This window comes from Panicum virgatum, chromosome 7N (genome assembly GCF_016808335.1).
Source record: "Panicum virgatum strain AP13 chromosome 7N, P.virgatum_v5, whole genome shotgun sequence".
Taxonomy (NCBI): Eukaryota; Viridiplantae; Streptophyta; class Magnoliopsida; order Poales; family Poaceae; genus Panicum; species Panicum virgatum.
The window spans coordinates 46365454-46389416 of NC_053151.1; the positions used below are offsets into that span (position 1 = coordinate 46365454).

A 23963-nucleotide genomic window follows, 5' to 3' on the forward strand; every position below is an offset into this window, starting at 1 on the left:
TGCGCATGACTGATGATAGAATGATACTGCTGCACCTCATACCTTAGATTGCACCTGCAGGGTTGTCATTGTCTGCCCCAATTTCTTTCTCCCCCCTCTCTCGCTCTCACACTCATCTTTTTAATTTCTCCGTCCACACATCATATCAGAACCCAAATGTTTGTAGAATTCTGAGGATGACCATTTGCAAATGGGGGTCCAATCCGATTTTTACCGACCACCCAAGGCAGAAACCGGTCACTTTTAATTCTCCCCCTGTGCAACATATCAGAGTCTAAAATTCCGCACCAGGCTGCGGAGATCCACTCCTGATGCCCATGAATTTTCGCCAGATTTTTACGCGTTCGTAGCTCTGGTAAAAGGGCGCGAATCGGATTCTTAGGGTGGACGGTATTTGAAATACCGTCCACAATGGGTCGCGATTTCTCTTTTTTAGTTCTCCCTCTATACAGCTTACGAGGTTCTGAAATTTTGTGGCATGCTGTGGCGATGGATTGTCACTGCTCATGATTTTTCTTGGATTTTAAGCGTGCATCTGGCCCCGGCAAATTGGGGGTGAATTGAGGTTATGGGGGTGGACGGTACTTGAAATAACGTCCACCCCCTCTTCCCTCCCACTACAGTCTATAAGCGACGTCCACTGCCATTGTTTGGGTCATCAATAGCAGCGATGGAGGTGCAGAGGATAGGATAGCGATTGGCGAACACCTTCGGATTTGAGAGCTGCGGGCACACCATAGCCATGGCCGCGGGATGCACGCCGCCGGCCCCGTTGGTGGCTTGGACGGTGTTCATGTAGGTCCGCGCCACGCCGCGCGCACGCCTTGTTCTCCAGCGGAGGTCGAGAGCTGTCCATGAGCCGGGATGGCAAGCCAGGCCGTTGCTGATCAGTCTGCCAGCCAGACGGCAGGCCGATCAGTCTGCCAGCCTGACCGAGAGCACCATCTGATCATTCAGATCACTCGAGCGAGGCTGCATCAAGAATGGCAGCGGTGGTATGGGCGGCGGCGGAATGCATGCTGGGTCGACCTATACGATGCGACATTTTGCTGCAGGCGATGCTGACCTCTGGCCTCCGGCCGAGAAATCTTGCTCGGATAGTATGATGCGCTGCAGGGTTCAGAATTCAGATAAGCGCCTTATCAGATGCAGCCCCGTTCAGGGCTCCGATTGGCTTCCGTCACGGCACGGACGGCCGGTCTCGATCGTCTTAAATCCACTCCGACCATCTCGTGGACCTCTCGGCCTTGTGATTTCCGCAGCTCTTTCCTGCACCACAATTGCAGCGGCGGTGGCACCAGTTTGTTGCTCTGCAAGTAGCCGTTCAGGAGGCAGTGCACACGGTAGGTCAGAGGCCCATAGGCCAACCCCAAACAGCGACATCCTCCTCTCGAAATCAAAAGAAAAAAAAAGGAACAGAAAACAGCGATATCTGGTGGCTAAAACCCTGCCAAGTGGCAAACGGATATCGGAGAAGCTAAGCCATGCCTGGACTGGATTACTCGGAAACGGAAAAGAAGCCTCTGCTTTTTTTGGGTTTCTGAATGAACGTACCATACAGACGGTAACTGATCATGCCAAATCCAAATGTTACCATCATGATGCGTATAGATATGATTATGTGTGCGATGATGATGGAGTCTAAAGCTACGTCCAATCAATATATAATTTGCTACGAGGCTAATAGTTCAAAGCTTTCTGCGCATGAATGCATGACTGATCCCTAGAGAGAAAGCCGGCCTTTGATGGAAGAAGAGTCCTGAGCTCTGGCCACCTCGCTATGCAAGCAAGCTACTCGCATAAAGTCCAAGAGAGACGCGGCACAACGTGCCCATCATCAACACCAACCAACCAACGGCGACGCACACCGCTGCTCCAGTCCAGAATCATCCCCTCGCGGGTCGCTGCTCCACCTCATCCTCCACCTTTCCCGCGCCTGCGCTCTAGCTTCGTCGCCCGAGTTTTTTCATTCACTCGCGCCATGGACGCCGCCACCTCGGTGCAGCGACGGCGGTGGCTGCCGTGGGCGCGGCGCCAGGCGGCCGCGTACCTGGCGGCGGCCGGGGGAGGCGGCGGCGACGGGCTGGTGGCGACGGCGGTGTCCGCGGTGCGGGTCGTGGCGTGCTTCCTGGCCATGATGGTGACCACGGCGGTGTGGGCGGTGGTGATGCTGCTGCTCCTGCCGTGGCCCTGCGAGCGCATCCGCCAGAGCAACGTCTACGGCCACGTCACCGGGCGCATGCTGGTACGCTCCATCGCCTGCTGGGGCGATCAACGATGGTTTCTTTGGTTCCGGCCACTTCTTGATTTCATCTATGGCAATTTAAGCAACGGTTGTCTTCCTCCTAGCTAAAATGTTCCTTTCCATTTGTCTAATTTTGAATCAACTTTTTTTTTTGTGGTGTAGTGTATAAGCCACCGAGTGTGAAAACGTTGCCTGTAACTATCAGCAAAGCTTCAATCCTGTATTTTCTTGAAATTTGTCCGGTTCCATGACATCTTTTGATGTTCAGCTTAGTATCATTAGTACAACACATTATTAGTTCTTCCAAAGATAATAAAGCTTCATATATAAGGAGTCTATATTGTAGCAGTTAGACAGCTCAGACTAGCACGTCGACTGAAGATGGAACACGTGTGGTAAGTCAGAAGCTACTCCGTAGAAAAGATAACGTGATCCTGTACTACAGTACTAGGTGTACACCAGGCAACTCCGTCCTCGCCCACAGTATAAAATGTTCTTTAATTCCCTGTTCCTGTTCATCAGTAACGAAACTTGTGTCTGTTCATTGACCATTGCAGCTGTGGATCCTGGGGAACCCAATCAAAGTGGAAGGCTTGGAGCACCTCCGCGCGAGGGGAATCTTCATCTGCAACCACGCCTCGCCGCTGGACATCTTCCTCGTCATGGGGCTTGCCCCCACCGGCACCGTCGGGATCGCCAAAAAGGAGGTCGGTCAGTGACTCACTCCACCATCTAGCTAGGCTAGCTGCTCAGGTCGAAAACGTGCGTGCCTCCTGATTGCCTGCCGTGCAGATCATCTGGTTCGGGCAGCTCTACGTGCTGGCCAACCACCTGCGCATCGACCGCTCCAACCCTGCCGCCGCCATCGAGTCCATGAAACAGGTAGCTCCTTCTAAGCCAGTTCCTGCATCCTACTCGTGCTGATGCCTGCCTTGTTTTGCTCCGATCCCCAGGTTGCTCGTGAAGTGGTCAAGAACAACCTGTCGCTCATCTTGTTCCCGGAGGGCACACGATCGAGAGACGGAAGGCTGCTTCCCTTCAAGAAGGTACACACAAATTCCTCGCTATGGCTGCTGCAGCAGCAGCATCTGAACCAAAAAAAAAAAAGGAAAAGCACAAGGGCCCAGAATAGCTTTCTTTTCATGTGGGTACAAAATCTCGAGGTGCAGGGGTTCGTGCCCGCCGCCCTGCAGACGAGGCTGCCCATCGTGCCGATCGTGGTGACCGGGACGCACCAGGCGTGGAGGACCAACAGCGTGCAGGTGCGCCCGGTGCCGCTCACCGTGAAGGTCCTGCCGCCGATCAGTACCGACGGCTGGGAGGAAGGCCGGATCAGCGAGCACCTGGAAACGGTGCGGTCGCTCTACGTCGGCAACCTCCCCGACGCGCAGAAGCCCCTGGACGCTCTGTCGGCCAGGAACGCTAGCTAGCTGCTCACACTCACAGTTCACACGCACTGATTGTTGATTTCCAAGAACATAGGTTACCTGTTGTCGTGTGTCTGTAAATTGAGATAGTATCTCTGCAGACATGGGTTTCGATTTCGATCTGTTACTACACAGGAAAAACAGCACTGCAGCAGCACCACTTTGTTTGCCAAGACATGTACAACAGTAGAAACCCTATACAATTGAAAGGAGAACAGTGAATGTCAGACAAAATTGTGGAACTGCGTTCGGCAGCCCCGTCACGCTCTGTGAATGGAACTCTATGTGATCCAACTGAGTACCAAGCATTCCTATAAACACCAACACTTGAATGAGTTGCACGCATGGCAAATGTGGGTTGTACCAGTGTTAGGCCCGTCTCACTTCAGCAAACTAAGCGCAATGTTGATGTTTAACCATGGACTCTCTTTCCCACTGGAACAGCCCAGACTTCTCAACATCATCCAGTGACAATACCTGAAATTCTGACCGGCAGGTACTGAAAGCATTAGAAAATAGGATAAGGAGGCTTTGGCAGGCCTGCTCTTCTTCCATGCGCTCCATCTCGGTGCGCGGCGCAGCAGGGTCCTTCCAGGGTTGATAGTAATGCCTGAGAACGAATAAACACAATCAAATTTCACGATATACATCACTTTGCCATCATAAGATAAGCGCATAAAAAATGGAATAGTCAACATTCAGAGCCCATACCATCTCCACGAAGGATTAGATTCAGCAGGACAGCGTATCTTTGAGCAAAGCATTTCAATTTTTCCACGGTTGTTGGCCAGGTGCTTGTTCACTGCTTCAACAAGGTAAAAGGGAAAAAAATAATAATGAGATGCCTCATTACTCCAGCAGGGAGATGAGAAGAGCACAATGGCACTCCACAATGCAATTGTAACTCGATGAACTAGCCTAAAGTTCATAGACTAATTTAGATTCATAAAAAATCTTTACAGTTAGCATTAGAATGCAACAAAGTCAGAGGTGTACCTTGCTTACTGGATCTGTTAAGAAGCAACAAGCAAAGCGCCATCACAACTGATGGCAAAGAATCACTGTTCCTCTGCACATGGTCTTGAAGGTACAGTATAATGACAGCTAGCATTTCATTTCCCATGCAACTCTCCACTGTTTCAACCCTTTCATATGCATCGTTCAAGAAAGAATGAAGAGTTCCAAGACTGCTAGTGCTCCGAGCAAGATCTCCACTCTTTCCATGAGAGATGCTGGATATCCTCCCAAGTATAACAGAAGCCACTAACAATCGCAAAAGCTTTGAAAGTGGAGACTCATTTATAGGTGTCTCTTTGGAGGATGTTTCAAACAGAGACCTTTGGATAGGGTACAACCAGAAGATGTTTGAAATTGCCCAAGAAACAACCATTGATATCCTCGACTTATCCTGTCAAACAAAACAAAGATTTATATAACATTCCATGTAATCCTTGGGTAGGCAAAACAACTGTTTGGTAATTTGTATGCACAGACACGATGTATACATTGTTCATGATGATACATATACCTAATTATTATCTATATAAACCTTAAATATGATATATGATATGTATTTGAATAATTGTAAAGTGAAAATTTACTGAAGTTAAAAAAATCAATACAAAAAAGGAACATAAGGATTACACATTTTCAGATATTCATGACAAACAGACAATGCTATAATTTTAAAAAAAAACAGACAATGCTAAAATGCGATTTTAGTGGCTTGTGAAATAAAGGCAGTGCACGAAAGTACCACTTCAGATAAAATTGGCATAGGTCCATTCATAAGTATGGCATCGATACCAAGTTCCATTGCAAGCTTATGCTCTGCACTTCTTGAGCTACCACCAGTAGCTTGGCACAGATTAAATAAACCATGGAGGGAGAAGGTAAAATGCGGTTGGTATATCTTCCTTTTCATAGACAACCTCATTGTTGATGTAATCACACTAAGCATTGAAGTCAACAAGGGAACATTTCCTTTCAATAATTTGGCATTGTTAATTAGAAGGACACAAAGGTGTGATGATATTGCCGAGAGTTGCTCAAGGGCAGTTTCTTGGAGCCAGTCTGTAATTAGTCTTGATGATATCAAATCATTGACTACCTGAAGAAAGCTAATCAAGTTGCAGATTAATGATGAAAAAAATGGCTTTGAAAATCTGATACAAATCAAATACCTTCATAGCTAGAAAAACTTAAAATTACTCATAAATAACATCTCCAAACCACACTAAGATGTCTGACAACAGATGGAGGACTTACGACACACCTAGGAAGTTATGATGCAGAAAAGCCATACACAAGAACAAGTCACTCGATAATTTTTATCCATGCTAATTCTAGCACAGATGAAAAAACGCAACTAACAACAATAAAACATTTGTACCAATCATATATTCATATCCCTTCATAAATACAATGAACAAAGCAAATGTAGGTTTCAGCAACTGTTTGCTATATAGAAGTATAAAACTGCTAAGAACTTTATTAGAGTAGTTAACTGCAACCTAGCTAATTGTCTGAAGAGATAAAAGCATAACAAACCAAAAAGAAACCTATTAGGGCATTCCCAACCCTCCATGTAGGATGGTGTCCATGGTATTAATTACATTGCCACATAGGACTTTTAGCCTATGTGGCACTATAATAAATAAGAGAGGGAAGAGAGGGGAAGAAACCGGGTCTCATGCAAGACCCGGTTTCAACACGAAATCCAATTAAGACACTATTAAGTTTGCATTGGGAGAAGGTAGTATCTTCATGATAGATGGAGAACAAATGCGATAGGTGGAGAGGAGAGAGAACAAATTTATTAGAGCCCACACTAAGAAACCATAGGTTGTAGAGTGTAGTTCCTAAAGGAGATTTCTTGTCCTCTTGCTTATGTGGCATCATAGACATCATCTATGGACACCATGGGTTGGGATTGCCCTTATGGAACTGAAATATGCGCAATTAATCCATAAGTTTGGTCAAAAGATTAATGTCCATAAACCAATTAATAATTTTACAATCTAAAGTTCCATCTGTTCCACCTCTAATATGTTGAATTACCTCAAGGGTGTTTCTATAACATTAGCAGAGTGAGTTTGACTTAATGCAGGAAAAAAAAATAACAGATCAGTATGTCCTAGATAGTATACCAAACAGTACCTAAAGCAGTTTTCTGCACACAAAAAATTGATGTTATAGTCCTCATGTTCCTCAACAGAACTTCCATGAAACAATTGATGGATTGCCAGTTGCAGTGAAGACTCATGCAAAAGATGATAGATCATGTGTTTTATTTGTTTTCCCCTTCTGAAGGGGCTTGCAGTAGAGCAGAAAATAATTTATGTAAGTGTTTTACCTCCAACGTCAACTCAGTTACTCTAGAACAAGAGCTTTCGGTACCATCAGATCCTCCACTAAAGATTGACATAACAGAGGATAACCACAACAGAAGGCCAGACTCTTTTACTAGATGATGAGCTAGATCTGGCAGCTTCACACACTTCTTCAGCACCTAGAATGTAAAACAAACATCAAATGGACACAAATGTTAAGCAGCTACTAGATCCCAGCAAGTCAAATGCACTAAAAAATTACAAAATTTACCTTAAGGACTAAAACCTTTGATTCAGAATCTGAAACAGGTGAAGAACAGAACGCAAGAGCAAGCCCTAAGACTCTTCCTCTCTTGTATATTTTGGCATCATCAGCTAAGTTTGATCCAGCAGATAATAACCGAAGCATCCACAAGCGCTCAGCTTTAAAATGAACTGAACTACTCTGCAATAAAGTTGGAAATAACGGAATGCTCTGCAAAAAAAAAAGATCATATACTAAAATACAATACTTTAGAATACACACTCAGATAGTTCATATATGCAAATAAATAAAAGAAGAGCTACCTGCATGCTGACAGTGGTAGAATTCATTAAAAAATTGCTAATGGCAGTGAATTGAGCATGTGAGCTATCCAGCAGTGTCAAAGATGCTTCTGCAGCAAAGACAGCAATAATGGAAGGAATCCTCTGCCACTGTTCGGATATCCCATTCTGAAGATATGTTAAAAGGAGCTGAAGCTGCCATGTTTCCTTGCTTCTCTGAGAAGTCTGTAAATATGTGAAAACAGCTTTCAAGTGGACTTCTGAAGAAGATAACAGATATATTTGCATAAAAGGATCACAGATACAGAATAAACCTTTTGCCACCATTCAAGTGAAATAAGAATAAAAGCCATCACATGTGAATAAATTCAACAAGCCAAGAAAATGTAAAGTATAATGGAATTTCAACAATACTGATACGAGCATGTAATCGTTCTTACAAATACTAGAATTGGAACATGCAGATACAAGCATGTATATTAACCAATAACATGCTCACTGCACGAAGCTAAATTGTCATATAGGAAATCTAACATAAGCAGACAGGATTCAAGACAACAGGTAAAATTCAGAGATTCATTTGTTTGAATAAAAATTTAGAGATTCATGAAATAACAAGTACCTCAAGGGATTTTTTGAATGTTCCTAAGCATTCATAGCCCAGCATCCTTAATTCTTGATCAGGAGATGCTATACTAACAAGTGTTACTGCAAGCAACCCTAGTCGGGCAAATTCAGCAGGCTCAATGTAACCCATGAGGAGAGTATGAATTGAGAACCGCAAGATAAAAATAGGATCATAAATCTGAAGATCCATTCTTTGAGATGTTACCTGCCAACAAGAATCAGATCGAGGAAGGCAAATGAACAAGGTAGATTCAAATAACATTATTGTGAAAGCATAAAAACTAGAACAATGTCCAAAGTTCAGTTGACTATTGTTTTACAAAATTACCTCGAAGCTATCGGCAAAGCTCTCCTGTTGAAGCTGTTCCAGTGAGAAAGCAGAAGCCCTTGAAGATCGTTTATAACAAAATAGCAAAGCTGTCTTTGCGCAGAGCTTGGAATCAACTGGTATGTTCTCCCGAAACAGCGCCCTTCGCCTTTCAGTAATTTCTGCATTCTCTATGTTGTGTGTGTCTGATTTTGAAAAATCCAGTTTCAGTTCTTCTCTGAATTTCAGAGCTGCAGATCCCCATAGATGGTCCACTTCAGTAATGGTTCTGCATTCAGGTGATTCTATCTCATTCATAAGATGAAGTATCTCCAAATCTGTTTCACTAAGAGTTGCACCATAAATAGACAAAAGCAAGAAAACCAATTCTCTTGTTTCATTCAATTGACTATTATTCTGCTGCCTGCTCTTAATATCATACAGTACCCTTAGTAATCTGATGATTTCAACTCTTCTCTTTTCTGCAATACAAAGTTGTGGTTTGTTTTCTTCCATGAAAGAAGAATCAACTAATTTCAAAATGCTTGGAGCTGGCTGTAGCATCCCCCCTGTAGGGTTACAAGCAGATCGATATTCAGAAACTCCACTGCACGTTATTGTCGAAACAAAATTGGAGTGACCCAGTATAAGTTCAAGAATTTCATCAGCAGAGAACTTTCCTTGTGGTAGCACAACAAGGATACATCGAATTGCTTTTATTGCAACAGGATCATTGAATCTGTGCAGGAGGGATGATCTAATGAATTGGCTAAGGAATGGTATTGACTTCAAGTGGTTTAGATGACTTTGAATCTCTGAAGACAGTTCGATGATATTCTTGAGAATTACATATTCCAGAAAACAGATAACCTTTTGTTCCTTAGCAGAGTGTGATAAGATATTGTCACTCGAAGGGAAATTCATGAGTATTTTATCCATAGTTCTGGCCAATATGCTAATGAAATTTAGCTTTGCTTTGTGCAATCTCTTGGACTCCCTCTCTGAAGTTACTTCACTGAACAATAATTTTCTAGGAGATAACAACAGTCTAATTAGTGATATCTTCGCAAACAGTTCATTAGTAACCTTCATAATGCCCGTGCAGGAAGTCAGATTAATATCATTAACATCAGAATCTAATAGCTCAGATGACTCTAGAAATATTGAATTAACTATTTCCAAGTGTTGCTTCCTCGACATCTCTTTTGAAGCAAAGTAGTAGTGCAACAACGTAACTGATTTCCCCAAGAGAGTGCCACTGAAATAAACCATTATATCTTTAACTGATGTGGGTATAAAATCGCTAAAATCTTCCTCAAAAATGCTTCTGGTAACAAAACTTTTCCAGCTTGAAAACCCTTTATCACATAACAGGAGTTCAGAATAAAAGATTGGAACTGGCTCAAGGAATTCAGCACACCGCCCATTGTCATCACTGTGATACTTCAAGCATGATAAAGCAGCAGGCAATAGAAGTATAGCACCATCTTTTTGAGCCCATGAAGCATTAGAATCAGAATCCTTGACTTGCAGAACAGAATTGTCTTTTTCTAAAATTTCCAAGAATATATTGCCAAAAAGCTTCATATGCATTGGACTTGCTTCCAAAAGCAACAGTAAGGCTTTTGCTTTAACCTTAGATATGGGCAAGATGCAGTGATGAAGAACGTCAATGGGAGTACTGATCGCCAATGTAGATAATATGATATGGAACGCAACATAGTCAGTGCTCCATCTTGCATATCTTTCTGCGTGATGGATACGACCCAGCATCTTCAGCAAGCAATGATCAGCAAATTCAAGATTCCATTTAGTAGCAAAATGAAGAACAATGTGATAAGCTTGATGAATGGTGGTGGTATGAATCTCCAAGTCCCATAGTAAATATGATTCTGATCTCTGGTCAGTTTTTTGTAGATAACAGCACATCATTTCCATGGCAACATCAATGATATATAGACACATCAAAGCAGCAGGAACAAAAGCAGGTGAACAACTGGAGCTGCAACCGCCCAATTTTGTGAACATCCAATTTGCAAGGTCCAGGAGTTTGACAGGAGAAAAGAATTTGGACAGTGCACGAACCATGTTGAAATTTGGCAAAAGCAGTCCAAAGTTCACTTTGTCCATGCACAGCTCAAACTTCTCCTTTAACAACAACAGTATGTTCTCCAGCAGAAGATTTGGAGCAGCAAACAGTGACTCATGGGACGGGCCATCATCTCTAGAGTAGTTAGCTTCAAAGCTACGAACCATTAGTAAAAGATCATACAGTTTACCCAAAAGGTTTAAAACAAAACGATCTAAAAGGTGCAGATTTTCCTTTGAAAAAACAACCAAAGCTTCTTCCAGATATTCCAAACTCCCATCTGATAAACTCTGGCAATTGGATAAAGAGCGTGACAAAGACAGTGCAATTATAGGATGGTGAAGAACAGAATCAACAATGTCTTGGATATGTTGAACTGGATAGGACAGGTCTGCGGATTTTGACTGTCTGTCAGCAGTCAAAACTTGAATACACTCAAATACTCGATCAACAAGAGCAAAGCACAAATGGCATAGTTGTTCAAGAATATTTGAAGATTCAATGGTATATGACGACAGCAGGTGATGACTCCAGAACAAGATGACTCTCAGGTACAAGGTAACTTCACTGAAAGTACATTCAGACAACTTAACTTGAAGAAGTCTTAGAAGTGCATCCTTATTTGCTTCCCTGATTTCATCTGGCACAGAAAATGCAAGGCTCAATACTGAAGGTAAAAGCGCACAGAAGGGACTGACACTTAAAAATGTACTCAGGGGAGCTGATTCTGTAGAAACAGGGAGGTTTTGCCATTTGTCCTCAACAGTGTTTACATGGTCAACGTTCAGATCATCCTTGAACAGTCTGATGCTGCTGAAGAATATATCTGGCCAACAACTAGCAACTTTAGCTAGATAATCATGTTGCAGAAAAAGAACCGACGAGAGGAAAGCAAGATGAGATGGTAAATGTGTTTTCACAACATCAAGAAGATCTGGAAAGTCACTGATAATATCTTTTGGAGGTGCACATATGATTGAAAATAAGAATGCAGTTGCCACATCATCTGGCGAATTAGTTTGTTCTTGATTCAACATTTCTTCAACCTTTCTAGATACAGAGCACAACGAGTTACCATCAAACTCAGAAGAATGTTCCACCGTGGTGAACAGGCTATAAGTGTGCTGGCTGGAAAATCTCTTCAAGAAATGCAGCATAGTTGTTAATGGCCTCCATTCAGCAAGATAAATAGAAGATTTCATTTCTTCAGATGAAAATTTATCAAATCTCTCATTTAGAACAGCACCTATAAGATCAGACAATAATTGAACATCCACCTGTTACAATCATCGGACTAGTCAATTCATCACGCAAATCCATAAAAAAATGCCATAGTATAATGAATGTCCAGTATACCTGAGACTGCAGAATAAGGTGGATCGTGTTGCACACATACAATGAAATAGTGGACTTCTCGTGTAATTTCATACTTCCAGACTCTGAGTCAAGTAGCCTAAGGCATTTCTGAAGAACACAAATAATCAGAGGGCTGAAAGCTGGAGTGCCTACAAACCACAACACAAAAGGTTGAGAATATAGATGAAGCTAAATCTCATCAGGCAACATTTATACAGAGCAGACAACAATGAGAAGCACAAGCAGATGACACAGACGGTCATTAGAAGTCAAAAAAAAATGTAACGCGTAAAGCATTTATAATAAGGAAGTGTTACGGAATGACTTTAGGATGTAGCACATAAATCTAAATCACAATTCAAAAAAAAAAACTGACTGCTATAAGTAAATGCTAACATGACATAAGCATATCAATAAACATGTTGTTGACATGGTCAGATGATATGATGGAAGGGTATACCCTCTCTGGCAGTCTAACTAATAAGTTTCAGGTGTCATGCAATTCTTTTTTTTTTTTGGGAAGTCAACCCTTCCCCAGACCCCGCACAGTGCGGGAAGCCTACGGCACTGGGTACGCCCTTTTAACTACATATTCTTGGCAAGTTGGCATTCCATTTTGGAGACTACTATTCTACAGCATGAGTATGTATAGCTGATATGGTGGAACATAGACGAGTTTAAAAAGTTTAGCTTAAAAAGACATTTGACATAATATATCAAAAGAGTAACTACTGATCTATTATAACCTTCATAAAGAAAGTAATACCTTCAAACTGGCCTGATTTAGAGATAAGTTTGCGTGTGTGCTCTTGGTATTTGTACAAGTTGTTACCAACTACTGAAACAGCATCACAGAGTAATGGAATCACAATGTGCGACAATTTATTAGGTGCTCCAACTCTTCGGTTCTCTCTTACACACCATTTGGCCACATAACCAGGCAAGAAAACCAACCATGCATCAATCTCCGTGAAGTCCTGATCAAACGCACCAGAACTCACCATAGCAGCTTTGACTAAGATGTATGCTTGATCACGGATGTTCTTATTTTGTGAATACAACATGATGTAAAACAAGGGTTGTAGATACTTGTACATTGACTCTGGAACTCTCTCTAGGTTCCAACATCCTCCAGATTGGCCTGAATACTCGAGTAAAAGAGATAATAAGGACTGTTGTTCATCCATGGATAGATCCAATGGGTTAGGTGGTATAATCCTAAAGAAATCATACGATCCATCAAAAGAGCTAGGCATCACCCTCTGAAAGAAAATTAGATGATGAAAATGTCAAAGCTACAAACTGCCAATGAATCCCATCAATTAAAAGAAGTCAACAAAACAAATATTCAGGTCAGTATCAGAGGAAATACACTCAGAACATGCAAATAAAAAGGGCACGTGCAAGCAAAAGCATAATTGAATTTAGCTGCAGCTTACCAAATAAAGCCTGAGAACATCCAGCAACTTTGAGTGGAAGACATCTTCTACAACTTTTGCATCTTTCATGTTCGGATCTTGTTTATCTAAGCCCCATATCTCACACAAGATGGTTGTGGGATCATTTTTCAACTCCAGGTCTTGCTCTTCAGATGTGTCCTTATCCTGTGCAGCATCAATCCCACCAATAATAATATCATCGACCTCACTGGAAGAATTGCATCTTCGTTTCTTTTGAGGCGGCTCAGAAATGTGAGCATTTTTCTGATGTTTCTGACTGGCAGAAGAGAGTAACTTGAGAAGGACTTGAGGATCAGGCATAGCTCCGTGAACTTCATCTTGGATGTATTCTCTTAGAGATGCCCACCTCTTGACCTGCGTTTCATCACCCTGGTGAACCTCATCAACTAAGGATGCATCTGCAGCATCAGAACAGCTTAATACAGGCAAATCATCTATTTTGATGGTTACTTTCGGTGAGCCAATGAATTCTGACTTTGCTCTCCCTCTTGATACCATGACATTGAGGGCTTCGATAATATAGCATAACAGGTTAACTGACTCAAAAACAAGCCTCAGTGAACCATGCTTCACAAGATCATCAGAATGCAGCAACCCCCTATTTATCACTGCTCGAGAGCATACGTTGGGCACAATGCACTTCAAGATTACCTGAACTTCTTCATCATCTACAGATACCAGACCATGTGAATTGGATGAAAGAGTATGAACAATGCTATCACATTTTGCTGAAGCTATAACATCAGCTGCAAGGGAGATGGCCGCAAACCTGCAAATAATAATTAGACCAAAACGACCATACTGTACTAAAAAGAAAATAAATATATAAATGCTCAGAAGAACTAACCATGAAGGAGATGACCGTGGCTCGATATTGTAAGGGAACTCATTCATGTAGGCCGAACATAGAGACAGCCTCTTACTCACAATGGCCAGTAACAATTTTTTGTGGTGAGCAACCTCAGTAGCTTTCAACTTTTTCATGAGATCCAGCAAGCGTTTCTCATTACCTCTCAAGTTTGATCCTGGCATCAATCCATTTTTCGGATCAGTGCAGACCATGACCAATACCTCATGAGCAATGTCAGCTGCTTCTCCTGCATCCTGATTCCCTGAAATCAAGGTCAGCTGCTCCAATGTGGCACTTCCAAAGAGGACGCTTCTGAGCCCTGGTGGCACAAGTGACTCCTCTATCAGGACATTATCTCGCAAAGTTGAGAGGATGTACATGACAGTCTCGGCATCGTCATTCCCGATCCCACGAAGCACCCCTGAGTATACCTCCTTCTGTTGAAGGACCCATCTTAGCTGCCTTGGGTTCCCAACCTCTAAAAACGACATGGCAAACCCAATAAATGACCGCCTTGTGGACCCAGATTCAGCACCCTTCTGCCGTTTCCCACCATCTCTGCTTCCTTTCTTCTTCATTGTTCCTGCAAGCTGCGGCAAAATAGCCATCTTAAAATCAAATCTCTCAGCGACCTCTGACGCCAAACCCCCACCACGCCTGACGATTGCAGCCAGCAAATCCAGCGCAGCATTCTGCCGCCGGAACTCGCCACTGTTCAGCTCCAGAAACACATCCCCCATCTTCTCCTTATCCTCCAGTATCATCCTCGCAACGCCATCCAGACTCTTCTTAACCAAACCATGTTGCCGCAGCTTACCATCAGGGTGACCCAGGACTGTCGCAAAGAGCGAAAGTATGTACGCCACTCCCGGCTTCTCCCGGTGGAGCCTCCACGCCTCGACCAGCTCCCCGAGCTGCGGTGACTGCTGCACGTACTCCCGTAGCACCTCCCCACCGGACTCACCATCCAGTAGCTTAATGAACTCCTTGGACGCGTCCGAGTAGATTTTCACCTCCGAGGTGTGGAGATTCTTGAGGATGTGAACCAACCTGACCTTGTGGGAAACCGCGAATGGCTGAGTCCAGGCATCCATCCCCACCCTCACTAGAAAATTTTGCTCTCGCTTGGGTTCTACCGCAGGGGAGGCCATACTGTCGCCCATGAGGTTTTAACTCAGTTTTCTGCCAAATAAACTGCACCCACACTTGGATTGCAAGTCCAATGGCTCCAAAACCGAGGAAACCGAGGACGTGGCCCGTTGAATAAGAAGAAGAACCTGAAATAAAATTCAGCCAGTTAGGGATTATCACCAGCAAGAGAAATTAATCCCCACGTGCGGATGGAACTCCACCCCAAGCCAAATCAATACCAGTAGGTAAGCGGCTATAGAGCGGAGGAAGACCACGACGAAGAGAGGAGGAGGGAAGGAGTTTCTTCGCTGCGGCTCGCGCCCTCCGGTGGAAGCCTGGACGGAGGCCGGCGGTTCGGCGGCGCGGGCGCGCGCGCTGGAGGAGGAGAAGACGGCGGTGCGAGCGACGCTTGCTTCGGGGGGTTTAGTGCCAGGCCGGGCCAAGAATCTGGGCCTAAATAACTGGCAGAAAAAGCCCACCTGGCCCAACAGCGTATGCGCTGCTAGTGGAGGTGCCGCTTGGCCCATTAGCTCCCACGATATCATATCCCTGACCCGGGCAAAGCCACGACGCCCGCCTGTTCGACGGAATGTCGGACTCCGTCTCGGCCTCCTGCTTCCATTCTTTTTCTCTCTTTTTTTTCCTTCTGAATAATCTATCCTCGCTCGTACTAACTCGGAAGGCCTAAACCGATGCGGATAAAGAATAACAATACTCCTGCAGATGCGTCTATATATTGATGATGAGAAGCTTGCCCACAATCGCACAAACAACGATCGAGCACGTTCTTCAACCGACAGACATCAGAATCTGTAGCGCCGCCGCCGCCGCCTGTCGTTCCCCAATGGCAACACGCACGATGAACCCGCACCAACGTGTCACGGCCAGCGACGCGCGCCGCCAGTCCAAGACCTCGTCGCGGTGCGTGGCGGAGAGCGCGACCGTGACGCACGACTTCGAGGTGGCCGGCTACTCGCGGCTCAAGGCCCTGGGCGCCGGCCAGTACGTCAGCTCCGGCACCTTCAGCGCCGGCGGCCACGACTGGGCCATCAGGGTCTACCCGAAGCAGCACGGCAACGTGATCTACGATTTCAAGCCGCCCCTCTTCTACGCCGGGGCGTCCCTGCAGCTCCGCGACGCCGCCGCCGGCGGCGCGGCGGGGACGGCGGAGGTGACGGCCAGGTTCACCCTGAGCCTGCTGCAGAAGGACGGCCGCGTGTCGCCGATGGCGAGGCGGGCCATGACGGCGGCCTTCGGCGCGCCGCCGCGGGACAGCCACGGCTTCCACCAGCTGCTGGCCGACGCGACCAGCCTCCGGAAGTGGCGGTGCCTCCACAACGACGTGCTCACGATCCGGTGCGTCCTCACCGTCGTCCGCACCTCGGACCCGGTCCCGCAGCCGGAGCTGGCCGGGCACCTCGGGAGCCTGCTCGCGACGGGGATGGGCGCGGACGTCACCTTCGACGTCGGCGGCCGTGCGTTCCCGGCGCACAGGGTCCTGCTGGCCGCGCGGTCCCCGGTGTTCCGCGCGGAGCTCTTCGGGCACATGATGGAGAAGGACGCGCGGCGCATCAGGATCGCCGGCGTGCGGCCGGAGATCTTCGAGCTGCTGCTCCACTTCATCTACACGGACTCCCTGCCGGGCGACGGCGAGGGCTGTGACGCCGCGACGGTGCAGCGCCTGCTCGTGGCGGCGGATCGGTACGGGATCGACAGGCTGAAGCACATCTGCGAGGGGAAGCTGCGTGCTAGCGTCGACGAGAAGACGGTGGCGAGAATGCTGGCTCTAGCGGAGCGACACAACTGCCCGAGGCTCAGAGATGCTTGCCTCGCAATCCAAGTGTCCATTGCTAGCTAGTTCTTCATTTAGCTGAATTATGTACTTGAAGTCCTGAAGATCGATGTGTCGCGATCCTTAATTTAATTTGTTCTATCTATTGCAGTTAGTTTATTGAACTCATCGATGATTATTGATGGTGTAGATTGTGGAAATTTATTTGATTACCTCCGTGCAATTAGTTTTTTTTTCTTTGCGAGGAATGCAGTTAGTACTTGCTGAGGCTGGATTTTCTCCTGAATCTAAACAAAGAAAAGTTAGTACTTACTTGTGACAAATAATAAGGGACGTCCAATTTATTTATCTCATTGTCATATCTTTTAAATCGAAAAGGACAGGTATGGAGTAATTCTTTCGCAAGAAAAAGGTAAAAATTAAAACAGCAGAGAGATAAAGATACTCTATCTCTAAGAAGATCTTGAGTTTATGTTGGTCTACTTGTATATATAGAGATCATGCAACGAGCCTGCACAACCGAATGGTTGATCTATCCTCTTCCCTAGCTAGCTGTCACGCTTGTTGCTGCCATGGCCCACCACACATCCCCTCGCCGCCGCCGTCCACCGGACACGTCGTCGAGGTGCCGGGCGGAGAAGGTAACGGGGACGCACGACTTGGAGGTGGGCAACTACTCCCTGCTCGACGGCCGCATCGGCGCCGGCATGTCCATCAAGTCCGCCCCTTTCTCCGTCGGCGGCTACAACTGGATCATCGACTTCTACCCGGACGGGCAGTCAATGGAGGACGGCTGCTGCTGCTGCTGCATGAGCGCGGCGTCCGCGTACGTGTCTATCTGCGACGCAGCGGCGACCGTGAACGCCAAGTACACCCTGAGCCTCGTGGACGGGGACGGCCGGGCGGCGGCGTCGTGGCTCTGGCGCCGCAGGTCGGCCACGGTGACCTACGGGTGGCCGCACCCGAGGAGCTGGGGCTTCAAGATCTTCTACCTCAAGCCGCTCCTGCGGTTCTCGGGGTGCCTCGACGGCGACCGCCTCAAGATCCGGTGCGAGCTCACCGTCTTCACGCCGCCGCGCACGGAGGACACCACGCCCGCGCCGGCCCCGCCGCCGGAGCTGCCCGGCCACCTCGAGCGCGCGCTCAGGGACGGCAGGGGCGCCGACGTCACGTTCCGCGTGGCGGGGAGGGAGTTCCGCGCGCACAGGGCCCTGCTCGCCGCGCGGTCCCCCGTCTTCGACGCCGAGCTCCTCGGCCCCATGGCGGAGAAGGACGCGCGGCGCGTCGTGCAGATCGAGGACATGGCGCCGGCGATCTTCGAGATGCTCCTCCACTTCATCTACACGGACTCGCCGCCGGGCAGCTTCGAGGGTTACAGCACCGCGACGGCGCAGGACTTGCTGGTCGCGGCGGATCGGTACGGGATGGAGAGGCTCAAGCTGATGTGCGCGGAGAAGCTGTGCAACAGCATTGATGTGTCGACCGTCATGGCCACACTGGCCTTGGCGGACCAGCACCACTGCCAAGAGCTTAAGGAAGCCTGCATTGCGTTCCTGTCGTCGCCGAAAGTGTTGAGAGTCCTTGTGGCGACAGACGAGTTCAAGCACCTGATGGCGATCTGCCCCCAGCTGGTTTCGAGGGAAGTTGCATCCGTCGAAAAATAATTGAGGTAGCTTCGTCTGAAGTGGTGTTTGGTTGTCAAAAGTCCCTAGACTAAGGTCTTATTTAGTTGTGAAATTCAAAATTCCAAATCTATAACATCGAAAGAGAATCTTATATGCATGAAGTATTAAATTTAGACGAAATAAAAAATAAATTACATAGTTTGCTTGTAAATTGAGACGAGTTTAATGTGCCTAATTAGGCTATGATTAGACACTAAATAGCTAGTAATTTCTACCGTACACATACTCTTATGATAGATTAATTGGGCTCATTAGAGATTAGTCTATGTTTAATATTTCAAATGTGCAAAAATTATATTTTTACAACTTTACATGGGCAACTAAACGAGACCTAATTTTAGTTCATGGACTAAAAACTTTAGTCCCTACCTATTTGGTCATTAAATGAGTGCACAAAGTATCATATTACCATAATCTGAATGCTTCCAAGAGGTGGAGACCGAGGGTAGGCGGTGGAATAGTAGGCCTCATGTAGGCTTTTAGTCCCAAAAAACTCCTCAAGAGACTTCTAATTTTTAGCTTCAAAAGTCCCTACTGTTTGGTACTTTAGCCCCACAAGTCCCAGAAACTTTTGCATAAGTCCCATGAACCAAACGCCCCCTGAGGTTGGCAAGAGCGACAGCACCTCCCAAGTTCCCAGGCGACCAGGCGTGTTTGGTTTGGGCGCGAAAAAAAAATCATGAAATTTTTGCAGCTTTGACCTTCGCAACCATGGTACTGTAGCAGTTGCTGTATTTAATGAGACCCTTGATCGTACGATTAGAGAATGATTAAAGCATGATTACTATAGTATTACTGCATCTAATTATGGTTAAATTAGATTCATTAGATTGAGCTTGCAAATTTGCACCTATGTGAAAAGATTTTTGCAAATAAATTTTGTTTAATACGCATGTAAGATTTCTTGGTAAAAAAAATCGCGATATTTACCAAACATGCCGGCAAGAAATCTAGTAGTAGTAGCAAAACACAGTTCCGGTCACCGCCTCACTGATACATGCTTAATTTGTAACTTCTATGGAATGTATCGAAGAATATTTTGTTTTAAAAATGGATATTGCACTAGTACGAAGTTTACTATTGGGAACAGTCTTCCGTTGGGAGAAACGGAGTGTGGAATTTATTCTTTTACTCGCCTTGGAACACGTACGGCCGCTTTCATATGGTTAATTACACTTTTCCAAGAACCCCTTCGTCTATTCCAAACAGTACAAGGTTGCTGAATCGATGAACTTTATTTGGCTCCGATAAACGGGTGAAATGAAACGACGCCTAGCATTCTCAATCGATGCCCACGTTTCCAGTGTTCACTGAAAACTAAACGTCAAGTTCCGATCCCATGCGGCACACGCGCCGCTCAAACTGCGGGAAGTCCTATATAAAGGTCCTCTGACGATCCGTCTTGTGCGACGCCCATTGCCATACTCCCTCCATCGCCATGGCTAACAAATCAACCTCTGCAGCTAAACATGGCCACTGCCCACCCGCGACGCCGTGGAGGTGCGTAACGGGGAGCGTCACCGCCACGCACAACTTTGAGGTGAGCAACTTCTCGCAGCTCTACGGCATGGGCGTCGGCAAGTTCGTCAGCTCGAGCACCTTCAGCGTCGGCGGTTGCGACTGGAGGATCGAATTCTACCCTGACGGGAACAAGAAGGAGAACAATGGTGCTTATGTGTCGGTCTTCTTGTATTTTGTCGGAGGAACAGCAGGTGTGACGGTTGAATTCAGTTTAAGTTTATTGGGCAAAGATGACCAAGTGTCAGAAGAGGGAACGTTCACACGAACCTTTCCATCGGTTGGTAGCGACTGGGGCAGGACCAAGTTCATTGAGAAATCCCAGCTGCAAGAGTTGCTGCGCCTCAATGGTAATCGCTTCACAATCAGGTGCGTTCTTACCATGAAAAAAGTGCCTCACACCGTAGAAGGAAGCCGCGTTGTTGTTCCACAACCAAAGCTGCACCAAGATCTCACAGACATGCTGAAGAACGGGGAAGGTGCAGATGTGACGTTCAGTGTGGGCGACCAGTCGTTTTCTGCCCACAAGTGTATCTTGGCTGCGCGATCCACGGTGTTCAAGGCAGAGCTATTCGGAGCACTGAAGGAGAAGGATGCACGGTGCATCAAGATTGATGACATGGAGCCTACCATATTTGAGGCGCTCCTTCACTTCATCTACACAGATTCTCTGATAGATGACTGTGATTCAGATAAGAATCCGTCGATGCAACACCTGCTAGTTGCAGCGGATCGGTATGGAATGGAGAGGCTAAGGCTGATGTGTGAGGCTAAGCTGTGCCAAGGCATTGATGTTGAGACAGTTGCCACGACCCTAGCTTTAGCAGAGCAACACCACTGCACACAGCTCAAAGATGCTTGCCTTGGATTTATAGTTTCGCGTAACGTACTTGGTGCCGTCATGAAAACCGATGGATTCAAGCATCTCATCGCGAGCTGCCCTTTGATCATGAAGGAGATGTTGGACAAGGTCGCTGCTGTATGGAGCGAGTAGTGCCACTGGAAATATAGCTGAATAGTAGTACTACTATGAATGTGAGATGCAGTATCAGCTAGTATTCGATCACTTTCTATCACATTACTATTACTGGTGTATCCATTGCAACGCTTTGTATTGGAGAACGTGTACTTCTTGATCCACTGCTATAATGAAATTTAAAGAAAATCATTAGGTTTCAGCATTCTTTCTTCCTTCAGTTCTCATCTCACTTGTACCTTTTCCGTGCTTGCGTGAAATCTGTTTAAATTGGATCTGTACTGAAGCCCACTTTATTCAGTTCTACTATCTATCTTGCACCTTTGCAGGGTGCCGGGTGCCTGAGAATGTGTGCTTGATCCATTGCTACAATGAAATTCTATGGAATTATCTATATGTTTTAGCATAATTTGCCCTTCATTTGTCTTCTTAGTTTTTATGGACCATGTGGTACGAGGACTAAGTTCAGTTGCCATTCATTTGTCTTCTTAGTTTTTATGATCCATCGCTGCAATGAAGTTCTATGAAATTCTCTCAATAGGTTTGAGCATTATTTGCACTTCACTTTTCTTCTCAGTTGTTACCTCCTTTTCTTTCACGCAGCCTGCTTTTCATTCCGTCCTGCACGCTATGGAATTCTTTACAAAAGATCCGAGGGTGGCAGACTGGCAGGGTGCGGGGTTCCTGACATGTTAAGATTCTTCTTATTAGTTCCCAATTTTTTCTGAGCTACAGTAACTTCGAATTAGTAGTATTAAATATGAATAACTGACAAACTCATTTCATAACTCCGGGTGAAATCGCAAGACGAATATAATAAATCTAATTATATAATGTTGTGCTACAGTAAACAATCTCTAATGACGGATTAATTATGCTTAATAGATTCGTCTCGCGAATTCCCGTCCATCCGTGTAATAAGTTTTATAATTAGTCTATATTTAATACTCCTAATTAGTGTTGCAAAAGTTCCCAAAAATTTTTGTCCAAAATTTTTTGGGAACTAAATGCACCCTAGATTTAGTACTATATAGTATAGTGCCCGTGCACTGCTACATATATAATATAATTGATCTATGATTGATCGCCCTTTCACTTCGTGTACGGTCCATGCTGTGATCGTGCGAGACAATGATTATCCAGATTCCGATTGGTATTCCGAGATTAGAATTCCAGTTGATGAACTGAGGAATCATTACTTGGAGCTTGCTTTAGAAATAATAGAGAGAGATATTTTGCAACGCTGCAAGAGCTTCGTCTCTTCCCGTTTACTATCTCTATTTCCAACTATACTATTTCCGTTGTTCTCCTCCCGCATAATGTTTCTCTCGAGTCCAGAATATATTTGTGCACAAATAGTTTCCTTATCCGAACGGTGGAATATGACTACGAGAAAACTGATGCGGTAGATTAGACGAAACAAGCAGCAACCAGCAAGCAAGATCTCCACCGCGCCCACGGGCAACGACTCGACGGTCGACCTCCTGCTGCTGCGCCAGCCATGGACAAGCTCCGATCCGAGACGTCGTCGAAGCTCGTGACGACGAGCGCCCAAGCCGCCCACAATTTCTAGGTGACCGATTTCTCTCTGCTCGAGGGCATGGGCGCCGGCAGGTACGTCAGCTCGAGGACCTTCACCGCCGGCGGCCGTGCCTGGAACATCAGGCTCTACCCCGACGGGATGAAGGAGGACAAAGCCACCTATGCGTCGGTCCTCCTGTGCTTCGTCGGCGGCGCGAAGGGCGCCAGGACGAAGTACACTCTAGAGATACAGGAGAAAGACGGCGAGGTATCCGATCTCCAGGTTCAGAACACCATCACCATGATATCATATACATTTGATCTGCCTGGCGATACCTGGGGTTTCGGCAAGTTCGTAGAGAAATCCAAGCTGAAACCAGCGCTGCGCCCCAACGGCGACGGCTTCACAATCAGGTGCGTTCTGACCGTCGTTGGAGAATCTGAATCTGAGGACGTATGCGCCATGTTCGTTCCGCCATCAGACATGCACCAGCACTTCGAGCACATGTTGAAGAACGGGAGAGGCGCGGACGTGGCGTTCGACGTCGATGGCCAGTTGTTCCGCGCCCACAGATGCGTGCTCGCCGCGCGGTCTCCGGTCTTCGCGGCGGAGCTCTTCGGCCCGATGATGGAGAAGGATACGGCGGAGCCTATCAAGGTCGACGACATGGAGCCCTGTGTCTTCGAGGAGCTGCTTCACTTCATCTACACCGATCGGATCCGACGATAAGCGTGGCGCCGACAAGAATGCGATGACGCAACACCTGCTGGTCGCGGCGGATCGGTATGCGCTCGACAGGCTCAGGCTGATGTGCGAGGCCAAGCTGTGCCGTGGCATCGACGCACGAACGGTCGCCACCACTCTTGCTCTAGCAGAGCAGCACCGCTGCGCGCACCTCAAAGATGCTTGCCTCACGTATGTTGCCTCACGGCATGTGCTTGGTGCTGTCATGAAAACAGATGGATTCAAGCATCTCGCCGTGAGCTGCCCTTTGGTTTTGGTGGAGATTTTGGACAAGATAGTCAAAGGCAAGAGTCAGTAGTGTTTGTTGAGTCTGTGAGTTTAGCTGAATTAATGATACTGAATTGCTATTGTGGATT

General features: G+C 46.1%; 5 protein-coding genes and 1 pseudogene across 7 annotated transcripts; 5 read left to right on the forward strand and 1 right to left on the reverse strand.

Annotated features, from left to right (window-relative positions):
- The first annotated feature begins 1690 nt into the window (after nucleotides 1–1690).
- LOC120682601 (1-acyl-sn-glycerol-3-phosphate acyltransferase-like) lies at nucleotides 1691–3899 on the forward strand. Its single transcript, XM_039964569.1, has 5 exons — nucleotides 1691–2245; nucleotides 2803–2952; nucleotides 3038–3127; nucleotides 3199–3291; nucleotides 3415–3899. Exons 1-5 carry the CDS (start codon nucleotides 1781–1783, stop codon nucleotides 3673–3675), a joined length of 1059 nt encoding a protein of 352 aa, XP_039820503.1. The 5' UTR covers nucleotides 1691–1780; the 3' UTR covers nucleotides 3676–3899.
- LOC120682600 lies at nucleotides 3767–15798 on the reverse strand. Of its 3 annotated transcripts, none has more exons than XM_039964567.1 (14): nucleotides 15610–15798; nucleotides 14237–15516; nucleotides 13369–14158; nucleotides 12696–13191; nucleotides 11930–12078; nucleotides 8506–11850; nucleotides 8173–8382; nucleotides 7572–7775; nucleotides 7276–7479; nucleotides 7028–7183; nucleotides 5429–5782; nucleotides 4669–5080; nucleotides 4384–4474; nucleotides 3767–4282 (listed from the first exon to the last, which is right to left on the reverse strand). In XM_039964567.1, exons 2-14 carry the CDS (start codon nucleotides 15400–15402, stop codon nucleotides 4066–4068), a joined length of 7794 nt encoding a protein of 2597 aa, XP_039820501.1. In that variant the 5' UTR covers nucleotides 15403–15516; nucleotides 15610–15798; the 3' UTR covers nucleotides 3767–4065. The 3 variants fall into 3 exon arrangements, with proteins under 3 accessions (XP_039820501.1, XP_039820500.1, XP_039820502.1); XM_039964566.1 differs by having other exon boundaries at nucleotides 3897–4282; nucleotides 4384–4477; XM_039964568.1 differs by lacking the exons at nucleotides 3767–4282; nucleotides 4384–4474; nucleotides 4669–5080 and having other exon boundaries at nucleotides 5617–5792; nucleotides 15610–15773.
- A 431-nt stretch (nucleotides 15799–16229) lies between these two features.
- On the forward strand, nucleotides 16230–17228 carry LOC120681334 (BTB/POZ and MATH domain-containing protein 2-like). Its single transcript, XM_039962836.1, has one exon. It carries the CDS (start codon nucleotides 16230–16232, stop codon nucleotides 17226–17228), a length of 999 nt encoding a protein of 332 aa, XP_039818770.1.
- A 506-nt stretch (nucleotides 17229–17734) lies between these two features.
- Nucleotides 17735–18826, forward strand: LOC120681335 (BTB/POZ and MATH domain-containing protein 2-like). Its single transcript, XM_039962837.1, has one exon. The coding sequence runs from the start codon at nucleotides 17735–17737 to the stop codon at nucleotides 18824–18826; it is 1092 nt and encodes a 363-aa protein (XP_039818771.1).
- Nucleotides 18827–20285: 1459 nt separating this feature from the next.
- On the forward strand, nucleotides 20286–21359 carry LOC120681336 (BTB/POZ and MATH domain-containing protein 2-like). Its single transcript, XM_039962838.1, has one exon. The coding sequence runs from the start codon at nucleotides 20286–20288 to the stop codon at nucleotides 21357–21359; it is 1074 nt and encodes a 357-aa protein (XP_039818772.1).
- Nucleotides 21360–22842: 1483 nt separating this feature from the next.
- LOC120681338 lies at nucleotides 22843–23905 on the forward strand (annotated as a pseudogene).
- The last annotated feature ends 58 nt before the right edge of the window (nucleotides 23906–23963 follow it).